At 48.5% G+C, this 13,603-nt stretch overlaps 3 protein-coding genes across 4 annotated transcripts; 2 read left to right on the top strand and 1 right to left on the bottom strand.

The window, feature by feature from the left end:
* The first annotated feature begins 1,896 nt into the window (after positions 1–1,896).
* On the top strand, positions 1,897–3,987 carry LOC122623871 (putative fatty acyl-CoA reductase CG5065). The gene is made up of 7 exons (XM_043803240.1): positions 1,897–2,057; positions 2,144–2,429; positions 2,489–2,725; positions 2,792–3,278; positions 3,340–3,410; positions 3,479–3,604; positions 3,668–3,987. The coding sequence occupies exons 1-7, from the start codon at positions 2,003–2,005 to the stop codon at positions 3,888–3,890; spliced, it is 1,485 nt and encodes a 494-aa protein (XP_043659175.1). The 5' UTR covers positions 1,897–2,002; the 3' UTR covers positions 3,891–3,987.
* A 171-nt stretch (positions 3,988–4,158) lies between these two features.
* LOC122623041 (modifier of mdg4) lies at positions 4,159–9,419 on the top strand. 2 transcript variants are annotated; one of them, XM_043801930.1, is made up of 5 exons: positions 4,159–4,877; positions 4,965–5,604; positions 5,669–5,905; positions 5,971–6,120; positions 8,818–9,419. In XM_043801930.1, exons 1-5 carry the CDS (start codon positions 4,608–4,610, stop codon positions 9,201–9,203), a joined length of 1,683 nt encoding a protein of 560 aa, XP_043657865.1. In that variant the 5' UTR covers positions 4,159–4,607; the 3' UTR covers positions 9,204–9,419. The 2 variants fall into 2 exon arrangements, with proteins under 2 accessions (XP_043657865.1, XP_043657866.1); XM_043801931.1 differs by lacking the exon at positions 8,818–9,419 and adding an exon at positions 6,519–8,734.
* An 86-nt stretch (positions 9,420–9,505) lies between these two features.
* LOC122623359 (serine hydroxymethyltransferase) lies at positions 9,506–13,193 on the bottom strand. The gene is made up of 4 exons (XM_043802478.1): positions 13,009–13,193; positions 12,668–12,936; positions 10,961–11,160; positions 9,506–10,871 (listed from the first exon to the last, which is right to left on the bottom strand). Exons 2-4 carry the CDS (start codon positions 12,911–12,913, stop codon positions 9,665–9,667), a joined length of 1,653 nt encoding a protein of 550 aa, XP_043658413.1. The 5' UTR covers positions 12,914–12,936; positions 13,009–13,193; the 3' UTR covers positions 9,506–9,664.
* Positions 13,194–13,603: the final 410 nt, after the last annotated feature.

Below are 13,603 nucleotides of genomic sequence, written 5' to 3'. Positions count from 1 at the left end.
ACAACAAGATCAACAACAACACCAACTACAAGATGAAAAGAGCGGAACCACCTGCACACCATCATCATTATCATCATCGTTTTGGGCGCGTGTTGTGTGGTTCCAGCGTATTAATTTAATTAATTTATTCCACTTGAGATATGATATGATATACTATGTATTTTTTGTTTTTTTTTTTATTTGTAAACCTTTAATATAACAAGAACTACAAAAAATGAAAATGAGCGAAAAAGCATATTCTGCCATTCCACACACACACCAACAACACCCAACACACGCACACCCACAAGCTCACACACACACTCGCGGCATGACAAGGACATCAAGATAAAGAAGAAGAACTTGAAGAAGATATTCCCCAAAGCGTAAAAAGAACACACACACATTGCAAAACACAAACAACACACTAGCGTTTTGTACAATTCGTCAGCAACCTTATGTATTATTTTTTAATTATGATGTAATTATAAACAAAGTGAAACAAAAATATGAAAACAAAAAGGAAAATCAAAGCTGTCTTCTCTTTCCCCCGCTCTTCTTCTCTCGCTCTCTGCTGCTCTCCTCGCCCTCTCCTCTCTTACATCTCTGTCTGTCTGTCTCTCTCCCACTTTTTTGCCGGCCGGCAAAATCACCCACAAACACACACTTACACTTGGCTGCAGTTTCGCGTGCGATATTCACACACATTCAAGCATACAAGCAAACATATGTATTTTTTTTTGATTTGTACACTTTTCTAATTGCATGCGTATCGATTGATAAGTTTACGCCTGAAAATGTTAATTAAAATGTGAAAATGCAACTGAAAAACTGATGAAATGAAACAACAACAACAAGCGAACAATTTGGTACATGTGTATTGTATAACTACCGTTACTGCAACGGTTGTCTGTGGAAAAGGGATCGGAGAAAGAGGAGGGGGAGGGCAAGAGGTTGACGAACTGAGGCTGCGAAGATCGGCGGCTATCTCGCTCACACGCACGCACGCATGCGGGCTAATGATGCGATTAAAGTGCCGTTTTAAATGGCCAAGATCCAAATAAATGTCGAGATAATAAGGCGAACACGCTAACACAAATCGCTGGCATAGTTTCATCCATCAGTTTGGCCAAAAGAAGCGGCTGCAAGCGCCGTTTATCCGGTTTTTCCCAAACATTTTCCATTCATGCGGCCACTATCTTTCTCTCACTCGCACGTGCAATGCAGTGCACCGGAAAAAAGGTGGTGCGATTTGGGATTTATGGATTTACTTAATTCACTTAACAAATATAATAATATTATTTTTATTGTTCTTATAATATTTAGATATTAGTTCGACTTCGATTTTATTTCTGCCAGTGTAATTATGGGCTCTGCTTGATTTGGCGCTCGGGTGCTACGGTAAAAGTTATCTTATTGTGCTTTCTCCTTTGATTCTCGAGGTTCAACGGTTCCGTTTTTGTTGATCTCGTTCTTCTTCTTCTTCTTGCGTTTCTAGCTGTTCTCCATTGTTTTTGTTCGCAACGGATTTAGTAGCACCTTGAGCGTTCAAATATATGTATGTAGATACATACATATGTACATACATATGTGGTTAGTGGTTCTTTTCGATTTTCGAATACCCGAAAATTCGAATAATCAGTACGCCTCATTAAAAGCAATCCGAATTTAGAGAATACTACTACAAATATAGGAATAATTTGAATATAATAGTATTATAGGGTTTATATTGGGCATATTTGTTGTATCTATGTGGATATGATATGATATCTATGTTGGCTGCGCCCCACTTTCTACAGGGTATCGCACTCAACGCTTACAAAGTGTGAGCCTAACAACTGAATATTCAGCGATGTGATCCCTTTTGGCCAAAAGGTCAGCGGCGTGATTGGCCGGATTTCAATATTCCCGCCGTGAGTCCGCCGTACTTCGCACAGAACCACTTGGAGCTGCGACACGTGCGGATTGATATACGGATATCGAACGAAACCCCAAAACCGAGAGCCCCAAAAACCAAAACACCATGACCATACCGGAAGCTTTCCAGGATCAGGAAATATTCGTGACGGGCGCCTCCGGTGGGTATATATAGTACATATGACTTGCCTTTTGCAATCCCAAGAGATGATGGTAAAATTGGATAAATGTTGATATCTTTGCGCAGGATTCGTGGGCAAGGCTCTGATCGAGAAGCTGCTGCGATCGTGTCCAAAACTGGGCCGCATCTACGTGCTAATGCGGCCCAAAAAGGGCCACACAATTGAGGAGCGCCTGCAGCAGCAGTGGGAAACGAGGCTGTACGAACGGCTGCGACGGGAGCAGCCCGATGCCCGCTCCAAACTGGTGGCCATTGCCGGCGACGTGGAGCAGCTGGGCCTGGGCATTGCCAAGGCGGATCTGGAGCGGCTGCGCAATGTCAACATTGTCTACCACTCGGCGGCCAGTGTGCGGTGCGTATATCGTCCAGGATATGAAATATATATAAATCAGTAATACATTATGTTTGTAGCTTCGATGATGCCCTGAGCACGGCCATACTACTGAATACGCGTGGCACCCACGAGCTGGTCAAGCTGGCCCTGGAGTGGCCCAAGCTGAAGGCCTTTGTCCACGTGTCCACCACCTACTCGAATCCGAGTGTACTGGAGGTGGAGGAGCGCGTCTATCCGCCGCTGGCCGACTGGCGGACCACCATCAAATTGGCGGAGACCTACGATTCGCAGATCCTGGACATTTTCAATCTCAAGTGAGTAGAGTCGAATCCAACTGAAATCCAACATGGTAACATGGTGACATGATATATACCCTGCAGATATGGCAACTTTCAGCCGAATACGTACACCTTCACCAAAAGTTTGGCCGAGCAGGTGGTCAATGAGTACAGGGACAGGCTGCCCATCTTCATCTTCCGGCCATCGATAGTGGTATCCACAATTGAGGAGCCCATGCCCGGTTGGGCGGACAACTTCAATGGGCCCACTGGCCTCCTGGTGGCCTGCGGCGTGGGCATTCTGCGCTCCCAGAACTGTGATCCCAATATTGTGGCCGATTTTGTGCCCGCCGATATTGTGGCCCGTACACTGATCACCTCGGTGTACAAGTTCGTGGGTGAATCGAAATCGCGGACCAAGGACAGCGAACTGTACGTGGTCAACTGTGCGACGGCGAATATATCGCCGATCACCATGGGCGAGGTCATCGAGATCGGTAAGACGTTCATTCGCAAGAATCCCTTCGAGAAGACACTCTGGCTGCCCGGCGGCGGGATGACCACCTGTCCGGTTCTTCACTTTGTGCGCGTGAGTTTCGGAATTATGATGGCATAATACGGATACGAATTTACCCTGATGATACTTTCAGTTCTGCACCATGCACCTGCTCATGGCAATCGTGGTGGACACTTTGCTGCGTCTTTATAATGAGAAGCCCTTGTAAGTTGCGCAAAAGTTGCGGATTTGGGGGGAAAGTTTTAATGCATACGTGTAAATGCCTTTTACAGCCTGATGAAGCTGCAACGCCGCATTTTCGCCGCCTTCAGTGCGCTGCAGGTGTTCGCGATGACCGAGTGGCACTTTCAGAACAACAATTTCCGGGCACTGCACGATGTCGTTCCGGCCAACGAAGTGTGAGTAGTGTCCTTTAAGCTCCTATAGCCCATTTGGCCCATTGATCTATCGTGTGATTTCAGCTCCACGTTCGGCTTCATGCAGCACGCCAATATCAACTACACGGAGTTCTTCCAGCACGGTATTCGCGGCGCCAAGGAGTTTCTCTTGAAGGAGAGTCCCGAGAGCAGCAGTGCCGCCCGATTCCGCGTGAAGATCTTCTACGTGCTGGACTTTCTGTGCCGGGGCATCGTCTATAGCTTTCTGCTGCGCCTGATATTCCGATTTCTAGTGCGACTGTGGTAGCGATTCATCGACGCAAACTATAACAAACTATACTCCAGGCATTGGTTAATTCTGTTTATTGCATTTAATTGTTACGCACTCACATGCATTTATAGTTCAATTAAAATCAGAATATTTATACAATAAGTTTTATGTTGGCAAATATTATTTCAAACATCCCGCCCAACTGTCACTCTGTCGATGGGGCAGCACTGGCGACACGCCACCTGCCGGCTCGAATGGCAGCCCCTCCAGTTAGGTGGCAGCACACGCAGGGTTGCAACGAAATTGTCAAAAAACAAAATGGAGGCGTATAATATTTTTGTTTGGCATAGAATATAAAAATATCCGTATTCGTGTGTGCGAGCAGCGCCGTAAACAAACGCCGTAAAAGCGCTCAAAGCAGAGAGTGCGAGCGGTCCCAAGTCCAGAGAACGGGATCCGCACGTTGCCGCATCGTTGCAAGAGGGGCCGCAAAAAAAAAACCGGAGCACTTCCATATTCGCGAATTTTTTGCCAAGGCGGGCAGCTTCCTCCCTTCCCGGGAATTATTGCCGCTAATTGGATTGGACTGGATAGAGGAAGAGGAGGCGGTCGAGGAAGAGGAAGTGGAAGAGGGGGAGCCGGATCCGGAGGCGGAGGCAGTGGAACCAGGTGCGGCAGGTGGACGGGCGAGCGGACTTTCTAGTGGACTAGAAAGGGGGGCTAGGAGGCGGACGCAGAGAGGACGCCGCCACAATGGCCACCACCCAGCAGTACTCGCTGCGGTGGAACAACTACCTGCGCCACCTCACCTACTCCCTGGACAACCATCGGCTGAACGATGACTTCGTGGACGTCAGCCTGTGCGTGGATGGACGCAGGATCAAGGCCCACAAGGTGGTGCTCTCCTCGTGCTCGTCGTACTTCAAGGAGATCTTCAAGGAGAATCCCCATCCGCATCCGGTCATTATATTTAAGTTCATCAAGTTCGAGGATCTCAACTCGATTATCGAGTTCATGTACCAGGTGCGTTTTCTTAATGTGCATATATGTATAGCCTAAAGATGTTTTTTATTTGAAATGCACCAACACTAATTGCTCTTCCGTTTTTAGGGCGAAGTCAATGTGCAGCAGGAGGCACTGCAATCGTTCCTGCAAACCGCCGAGCTGCTGGCCGTCCAAGGACTGACCGCCGAGGAGAAGGAGAAGCCGCAGATTCCAGTGGCGCCGCTGATCAGCGAGCACAAGCTGATCAAGACCATACCGAGCACCATACGCGCGGTCAACGAGCAGCAGCAGCAGCAGCAGGTGTCCAATGTGGCCCAGGCGCAAACAGCTACGCAAACCATCGAAATACCCACGGCCACGTTGCTGCAGGCCACCACCGCCAGCCAGGTGCAATCGCAGGTGGTCGCAGCAGCCGCAGCAGCGGCACAGCAGCTGCAGGTCCAGCAGCAACAGCAGCAGCAGCAGCATCACCATGTACAAACCACCCAGATCCAGCACATCCAAGTGCAATCGGCGCCGCCCCCACAGCAGCAGCAGCAGCAACAACAACAGCAGCAGCAGCAATCACAGCAGCAACAAACGACTCCCGTGCAGACGCAACACCTGACCATCACCAATGCGGTGGCCCTGCCGGCGACCAGTTCGGTCAAGAAGCGGAAGATTACCTTCTCGGACGACGACGACAACATGTACACCACCGAAACCGTTGACTATGCCGTCAAAGATGAGCAGACCATAGTGAAGAGTGAGTCTGGAGCGTATGCCACTGTGCTTAGACATCCATTTAACCATCAATTTCGATGTTTTAGCTGCCGAGATGACTTTCCTGCGCGGCGCCGTCAAGATGGACATACCCGATTACATTGTCGGCGAGGTGGACGACCGCCTGTCGGATGGAGCAACGCCCCAAACGTCGCAGGATGCCACCAACGCAGCGGCGCAGAATGTGGCGCAGTACTCTTCCGAGTACGAGATACTCACCGAGTCCGAAATGGAGGAGAAGTACCAGGCGGATGCGGACAACGCCGAAATTGCCATTGAGATGAGTGAGTTATATTTGGGCCTTGAGCTTAGTTGTACCATGGTTATTAAACCGATTTATGCATTGTAGCCCGATTGCTGGGCACCGCCAGCGGGACGACGGGTGCGGGTTCCGGCCAAGTGATGGAGGATTCGGGTGGCGGCGGTGCGACGACTGGTCCCTCGACTACGGTGTCTGTGACGCCGGTCAAATCGGACAGCAAGGCCAGCGGGACGAATGGTGAGTATCAAAGGGACTGACTTAGGTTTACTTACACGTTGCAAGCAGTTTTTGCAATTTAAGATAGTTTTGTACTTTATAAAAGGGTTTTTAGTTGTATAACTTGTATTTTGTTTATTTATTTCATAAGCTTGTCCATTATTTGCTTTGTATTTTCATGGCTTTTATGTTGCCGGAATCGCAGCTCGCTTTGCTTTGTTAACCATATATGTTGCAGTCGTCTATTCGTTTATTTGTTAAATGTTATGTTCTTATGTTCTTTTTGTAACTATTAGTTGTTGTGGTTTGTCGAATATGTCTCCAAAAGGAAAATGGTGTGTTCTACCCAGTGAATTTTAGGGAGCAAGCAGCAATCGAGACTGTTATACTGATTGTACGTATTTTCTGTATATTTTTAGATTCGCCCAATAATAAGTGGACAGAATGTCAGTTTTGCAAAATGGTTATAACCACGGTTAATCTTTGGAGACATATTCGCACCCAACACACCCCGCAACCGCCGCGCAAATGCGATCTGTGCAATAAGAATTTCAAGAACAAGTACAGTCTGCGTGAGCACATACGCATCTCGCACGAGCAGAAGGTGGCCATCAAGACGGAGAACTGATGCGTATTCATAAGCCTCGGTCGCTTGCGCGCCGGATCTGCATATGCAACTTGATCTGCAACTGGATCTGCATCTGAATCTGCAACTGGATCTGCATCTGCATCTGGATTGGGAGCGATAGCATATAAGGATAGGGGAGAGAGATATAGTTAATTACGTCCAGCTTAGCGAGCAGCCAGCCAGCCAGCCAGCCAACCAACCAACCAGCCCATTCCCTCGTATTTCCATCAAAGGCCCCCAAAACGATAAACTAGCCAAATTTGTCAACTTGAATGCATAGCAGAAAGGAGTGCGAAGCGCTACTCTTAGCGCATACCCCCACATAGTTCTATATATATATATATCCCCTTGATAGCCACTAAGTCGATTCAGTCAGTCAGTTCGAAGAGTTCAAAGAGTGGAGCTGGTGATCCCGACGTTGACCAAGCCATGTCATGTGTCCACGTAATGCGTACATGTACCACTTGTATTTTAGTCTACCAATTTGCTTTAGGTACTTCTCTATTAGCCCTCAAAATCCATTGACACACCATAATGTATATAAAAACACACACGAAACACACCAAACAGACAGAGACACCCGAGAACACAGGAATTTTGGAAGATTTGAGAGCACTTCTGGGTGCTTAATAGCTCAGATAGAGTGATACTATGTGCAAGAGAACAGAATTCAATTTGATTGTAGGATATTAATGTTACACCTACATACGAGTATGTAGTATACCCCATATTGATCACTTTATTTTAGCTCTTAAACAACCTCATATGTATTTCTTGAAACTCTGATATTATTCAGTTTTGTATATAGAGCCTAGGCGACTTAACCTACTTTAAGACAACACAAAAAATGGGGAAAACCCCAAGAGAACTCTGTGGCAGCGCCAGCGGAGATTCTCTGCCCCAATTTGATTCCCAGGAGGAGCTCCGTACTTTGCTCACAACAACAGAGAAGAGGAGAAAATGAGGAGAAAATGAGGAGAAACATACCCCTTGTGTACAAATTTAACGACGAAATTTAACCCAATTACCCAGCGCGCTTTTGGCCATCTGTGTTCAGCATCAAAGCGTTAAAGCGTTGGCAGTTGATTGTAAATTAGCTAAATTAGTTATAGTTTAGTTTAAGACACCACCCTCCCCCCCTCCACACTCCCTTCAAATTCGAGCGGACATAGTTTAGTTTAGTTTAGTTTGGTATAACTTAGTTGAGTAGCAGCCCACACGAGCCAAGTGAAAACGGAAGTCATAGCGCGTACGCTAGGATTAGTTGAAAGTATTTTCCAAAACGAAACACAAAAAGAAAAAAACCCGGAAAAAAATAAAAAAAAGGAGAAAAAAAAGAAGAAAACAAGAAAAAAACGAGAATAAAGAAATCGAAACCTGTAGAAATCCTCTCCAAGACAAACTCAAAACCCAAGAACCCAAAACCCATGCATACTAAAGATAATCTAGTTAAATGGAACAACTCATACGTATTACTTATCGATCTATGTATACACAACATATAGTTAATGTTACATCTCTGGACATGCCCCATGCCCAAGCTGACACTCCGTGCCCATCGTTCTCGCCGGCCGTGATCCTCCAGCAGAACCACCACCACCCACCAAGCCACCGCCACCGCCACCAGTTTCACCCAATCTCGCCCCATCTCGGTATCCACTCACCGTATTGCGAACTTATCAACGAAACAATAAGGGGTTCTTACGGCCGGAATGGGACAACGGATCAGTTTTGGGCGCATCTGTCCAGCTGGACAGTAGATGGTCCGGTTGGATGGTGGAAGTGGCAGAGATACCGATACTGATTCCAAACCCAAAACACACTAAGTCTAAGCCATGTGTATGTAGATTGATTGATTTGCCAACGAATGGAATGAAATGAAACTAAATTAACCAATTTCAAATTCGTTTGGCCAGCAACCGAAAAGAGACAGAGATGGCAGATAGCTGCAGAGAAGGCGAAAAAGAGAGGGAGAGAAAATAAAAGAATTCATGTAAACCATTTCAATTGCAATCCACTTCTTACTTGGGCTCCTACGCTACTCAAACTCCTACTTTCATTGAAACTCCCACTTCCTCTTTCGCTTACAGCCGCGTTGAAGACGGAACCTCTGCCGGAACCAGTGACCCGAGCGCCAGGAGCGTCCGCGTCCGAGAGCGGAGCAAGAGCACCAGTGGCACGAACTGCACCAGCGGCATCAGCGACGGCAGCAGGCAGCGACGAGGAGAACGCGCAGGAGACCAGCCTCGCACCGCTGAGCTGCAGCATCTGCAGCAGGCATTTGAAGTCGGTGAACGCACTGCGACGCCACATCGCCTCCAGGCACTCGGAGATCCAGGGCAAGGAGCACGAGTGCTTGATCTGCATGAAGAGCTTCAAGACCAAGTGGTCCCTGTCCACGCACAACTCGCGCTTCCATCGCGAGATGGGCTGCTCGACCAAGGGATTCACCAAGATCGAGTACACCGACCACTGAGCCGCGTTATTGCCATTATACATATATCTATCATTCATCCTAACTGTGGAACTATAGCCATAACTATAGAACAGTTCCGGTTCCACAAAGGGATTTGCTCGAAGCAAACACCCAAGTTGCCAAGGATTATCGCTGCTCATTGGCTAGCTTGCGAAAAGATACTTACATAGTTTTATTGATTTTGGGATTCCTTGTTCGGAAATGCCTTTGTATTATCCTAAACCAACTTCGAATCAAGTCGAATAGCAAAGCATAGTTTCGTGTACATATTAGCAATGCCATTCCAAATAAAACTCCATAGCTATGGTATGTAAATTGAAATGCGTTTAATGGCTTAGCTACTATTTACTTCCACTTGTGTTGGGCCATCTGGCGAGCTGTGCCCTCTCACAAGTGGATCGGATCTTTCGAGGGTATATATATCAGAAGGCGAAACAAATGGGGTGCTCCTAATGGGGGACCTACAGGTTCTCCAAGCCGGGCAGCGGGAACTTCCTGCTGAACTGGGCGACGTTGTTGCGGATCGTGTCCACCTGGCTCTTCAGCTCCACATTCTCGGCCAGCGTCTTGTGGTAGTCGGCCAGCTTGGGACTGCTGGTCAGCTTCACTGCCTGGGCGCCCACCTTGAGAGCGGCATCGATGAAGGCCACCACCTGTTCGATGTCCTGCTCGGCGAGGCCGCGAGTGGTCAGGGCGGGTGTGCCCAGGCGGATGCCCGAGGGATTCATGGCGGACTTGTCGCCGGGCACGGTGTTCTTGTTGCACGCGATGCCCACCTCCTCGAGTATGAACTCGGCCTTGGCGCCGGTCAGGCCAGCCTTGCGCACATCGACCAGCACCAAATGGACATCGGTGCCGCCGGTGGCCACCTGATAGCCGCGCGAGATGAGGCCATCGCACAGGACCTTGGCGTTCTTGAGCACCTGCGTCTGGTACGCCTTGAATTCGGGAGTCTTGGCCTGCCTGAAGGCGGTGGCAATGCCGGCGACGGCATTGTTGTGCGGACCACCCTGCAGTGAGGGGAAGACCGCCTGGTTGATGCGCTCCTCCAGATCGTACAGTACCTTGTCGCCATTGGCCTTGGTGCTGCGCACGCCCTTGCGGAAGAAGATGACGCCGGCGCGTGGACCGCGCAGCGTCTTGTGCGTGGTGGTGGTCACAATGTCCGCCCACTCGAACGGCGATGGTATCAATCCGGCGGCCACAATGCCCGCCACATGGGCCATGTCGGCCATCAGGTAGGCGCCCACATCATCGCATATCTGCCGGAATCGTGCGTAGTCCAGCAGCCGCGAGTAGCACGAGATGCCCGCAATGATGATCTGCGGCCGGAAGGTCTTGGCCGCCTCCGCCAACTTGTCGTAGTCAATGATGCCCGTCTCCGGGTTCACTTTGTACGGCATGCTCTCGAAGAAGATCGATGTGGCCGATATCTTCTTGGTGGGCGTGAAGAAGCCGTGCGTCAAGTGACCGCCATCGGGCAGATCCAGACCCATGATGCGGTCGTGGGGCCGGCAGACGCCCGTGTACACAGCCAGATTGGCCGGCGAACCGGAGTACGGCTGCACATTCACGCCCCACTTCTCCTCCGCCAGGTTGAACAGCTCGCGTCCACGTTGCTGGGCGAGCAGCTCGATGCGATCGATGAACTCGTTGCCACCGTAGTACCTGCAAAGGGAAAGGAATGCCCGGGATTAGATCGGATTCATCAGGTGATCTCCATCTTCTTGCTGATGATCCAAACGGAATGCACCCACCTCTTGCCGGGATAGCCCTCGGAGTACTTGTTGGTCAGGCAGGAGCTCAGGCTCTCGAGCACCGCCACCGAGGTGATGTTCTCACTGGCGATCATCTCGAGGCCCTCGCGCTGCCGCTCCTTCTCCTTCTTGATCAGCTCGGTCAGCTCCGGATCGCCCACCGCCAGCGGGGTTTGCAGCATCTTCTGATCGGCCATGTTCTGTTTGGATGGCAGGATTTGGTCTCGTATATAGTATAAAGTATAAAGTATATAGTATAAAGTACTATAGTATGATTTGCAATGCGATGCGCTCGCCAAGACGATCGTTGGATTTGTGCGGCTTGTGGAAAATGGTTGGCTGCCTGGTCAGCTTTCCGTTTTGTAAACAACAATAATATTTATTTATGTTCCCTCCGTCGAGCATTGCGAAAAATCACGAACAAATACGGGTTCAATGGGTTCAAATAGCACTGGCATGTATAGCATTGGAAAAGTTTCGGCGATAAGGATTCGGATTTGGATTCGGGGCGTAGCTATCGCCAGGCGGAGATTACGCCTGGATGCACCATGGCAACCGCTCGAGAGGCGCTCCAAATCCCCCGATTAGATTGCCCACATACGTACTACATAAGACGCCCGTGTTCGAGAATGCTACCCCCCATGGATGGGATTCCAGCTATTTGCGATCCTCCTATCGCTCCGAATCTCGAATCTCAGCCGTCTGGGTCACCAGTTCAAGTCGCCGCACGATAAGGACACTGCCCCCTTTGCAGCTGACGCACTTTGGAAAGATCGGGAAGCACAAGTGTACTGGAAATGGCAAACATGGCCAACTTAAAGGAAAATTGGTTGTTTTTCTAGGATTTCCAAGCAATTATGCATCTCTAGTTGAATTTATCAAGGTTTTCAGCTGCAAACTGCAACTGTTTTCTACTTTTTCTCAATCCCTGGTATATAGTTTAAACTCACTCTGCTATTTTCACCTTTTAAATCAATGACTTTCCGGTGAAAACAACTTAAAACGGGTATTTCCCCCAAATTGAACGCTAATTTAAAGCCACTCGCACCGCGAAACATATAAAGATTCTATATGCATTGGAAATTCGATTTAATGGTCATTGCCAGATGGTTTTCCATGTTTTTCCTTTGCGCTATCAGTTTGCATGTTTAGACAAGTGCAGACGAGAACAACAACAACAACAATTGTTGACAGGGCCAAAAGCCAAAGTGGCCAAGAAATTCGAGTAGGCCCAAAAACGAGTTTAAGGCCGAGTTAGCGAATGTAAATCAAAAATAAGCAGACTTTAGATTACTCTCTCTTTTGGAGCTACAAACGAATAATGTACTGGCTATACACTGATAGAAAAACAGTGCACATACATATGTACACATACTTCAGGCGCGCTTTTAATCTACATATGAGATACTGGACAATCAGCTCAATCTATAAGATTACACTGCTCGCGACATGCAAATGACTGGTTATAGGGTATCAATCGTTGGAATGGCCCACGCAAGGGTGGAAACACATGGTTGGCGTGGCCGCGAAGCACATGGCAGAGCCGAGCCAGAGAACCAGCGTCCTTATGTAACTTTAAACACGCACTTTACGAGCCGCGATCACTGCGCGAAAGGGGGGGGGGGGCAACCGAGATGCAAGGGCGGCCAATCAGGCGCAGTTAATCAATCGCCTGGCTGGGCTGTCCACTTGCTGCGGCGAACTCACCTTCAAAGTGCTCTGCTTGGCGTCCGAATATCGTCTGATCGCCGGCCAAAAGAACGCCGATGGATGATGTTGATGTTGATGGTGTTGGTGTTGGTAGTTTTTGGAAGCGACGCGAGTTAAAGCTCCGCTCGCCGTTCTCGTTGCGAGAAACCCGTTAACCGGGTTGCCAACTCGAACTTGGGTGTTCAGGTCCCGGCTAAGGCAAAAGCGAAGCTTTTGTGGCAGTGTAGAGCGCGCCAGCTGCATGTCTGTGTAACCCCGTGAAATCGCTGCAAATATGCCAAATATTATTGGGTGTTTTTTTTATTTATTTTTGTATTCAACTTGGGGGTAATACTCACAGGTCTGCGTTCGATTTGGAACTGCCGCGAAATGTGTGGAAAAGAGTCGCCGACGATGGGAGGACGCCAGCACTGATAAGCGATAACGATAAGCCGTGACCCCTGACCCGCTGACCGCCTGACACGGTGATAAGGCCGCTGTGCTATCTCTTGGCCAGCATCCAAAATATTCGACGCCGAAAATACGAAATGCAAACACGCGTTACGTCGGTAAACAACATTTGCTTGCCGACTTAAATCAGCTGTTTGCGTGGTTGGATCGCTGGATTTAGGAGCTTTTAGGGCCCTCTGGCAACGCTGGCGCTAGAAATTCATTTTATGGGGGAATATTTCAAATGTTTACAAAAAAAAGTATACATTTTAATGGTAATAACCTCCTTCTGGATGAGCGATTGTGTCTTTTCAATTGAACAAAATAATTAAACTAATGCAACTACTTAACACAAACAATTAATTAAGAATTTAGGCGCTTTCTTTAAATATACACCAGTTTATAATAAGCGATAAGCGTTAGAGCATTTGAAAGTTCCCGCCGAAATTGGTGGGGCTGCGAACCGGGAGAGATGTTGCCAGCCGTTTGCGAGAGCGCAACATC

This window comes from Drosophila teissieri, chromosome X, assembly GCF_016746235.2.
Source record: "Drosophila teissieri strain GT53w chromosome X, Prin_Dtei_1.1, whole genome shotgun sequence".
Lineage (NCBI taxonomy): Eukaryota > Metazoa > Arthropoda > Insecta > Diptera > Drosophilidae > Drosophila > Drosophila teissieri.
The sequence above is the reverse complement of the archived record's forward strand: the minus strand, read 5'-3'. Positions and strand labels throughout refer to the sequence as shown.

Bases quoted from the DNA above. Each gene is read 5' to 3' on its own strand.
- LOC122623871 (XM_043803240.1), top strand. From the start codon at position 2,003: ATGACCATACCGGAAGCTTTCCAGGATCAGGAAATATTCGTGACGGGC. The intron at 2,058-2,143 runs GTGGGTATATAT...ATCTTTGCGCAG, and splicing joins ATTCGTGACGGGCGCCTCCG to GATTCGTGGGCAAGGCTCTG. The intron at 2,726-2,791 runs GTGAGTAGAGTC...TATACCCTGCAG, and splicing joins CTGGACATTTTCAATCTCAA to ATATGGCAACTTTCAGCCGA.
- LOC122623041 (XM_043801930.1), top strand. From the start codon at position 4,608: ATGGCCACCACCCAGCAGTACTCGCTGCGGTGGAACAACTACCTGCGC. The intron at 4,878-4,964 runs GTGCGTTTTCTT...TTCCGTTTTTAG, and splicing joins TTATCGAGTTCATGTACCAG to GGCGAAGTCAATGTGCAGCA. The intron at 5,906-5,970 runs GTGAGTTATATT...TATGCATTGTAG, and splicing joins CGAAATTGCCATTGAGATGA to CCCGATTGCTGGGCACCGCC.
- LOC122623359 (XM_043802478.1), bottom strand. From the start codon at position 12,913: ATGCAGCTGGCGCGCTCTACACTGCCACAAAAGCTTCGCTTTTGCCTT. The intron at 11,161-12,667 runs GTGAGTTCGCCG...CCATCCAAACAG, and splicing joins CCAAGCAGAGCACTTTGAAG to AACATGGCCGATCAGAAGAT. The intron at 10,872-10,960 runs GTGGGTGCATTC...TTCCCTTTGCAG, and splicing joins GAGGGCTATCCCGGCAAGAG to GTACTACGGTGGCAACGAGT.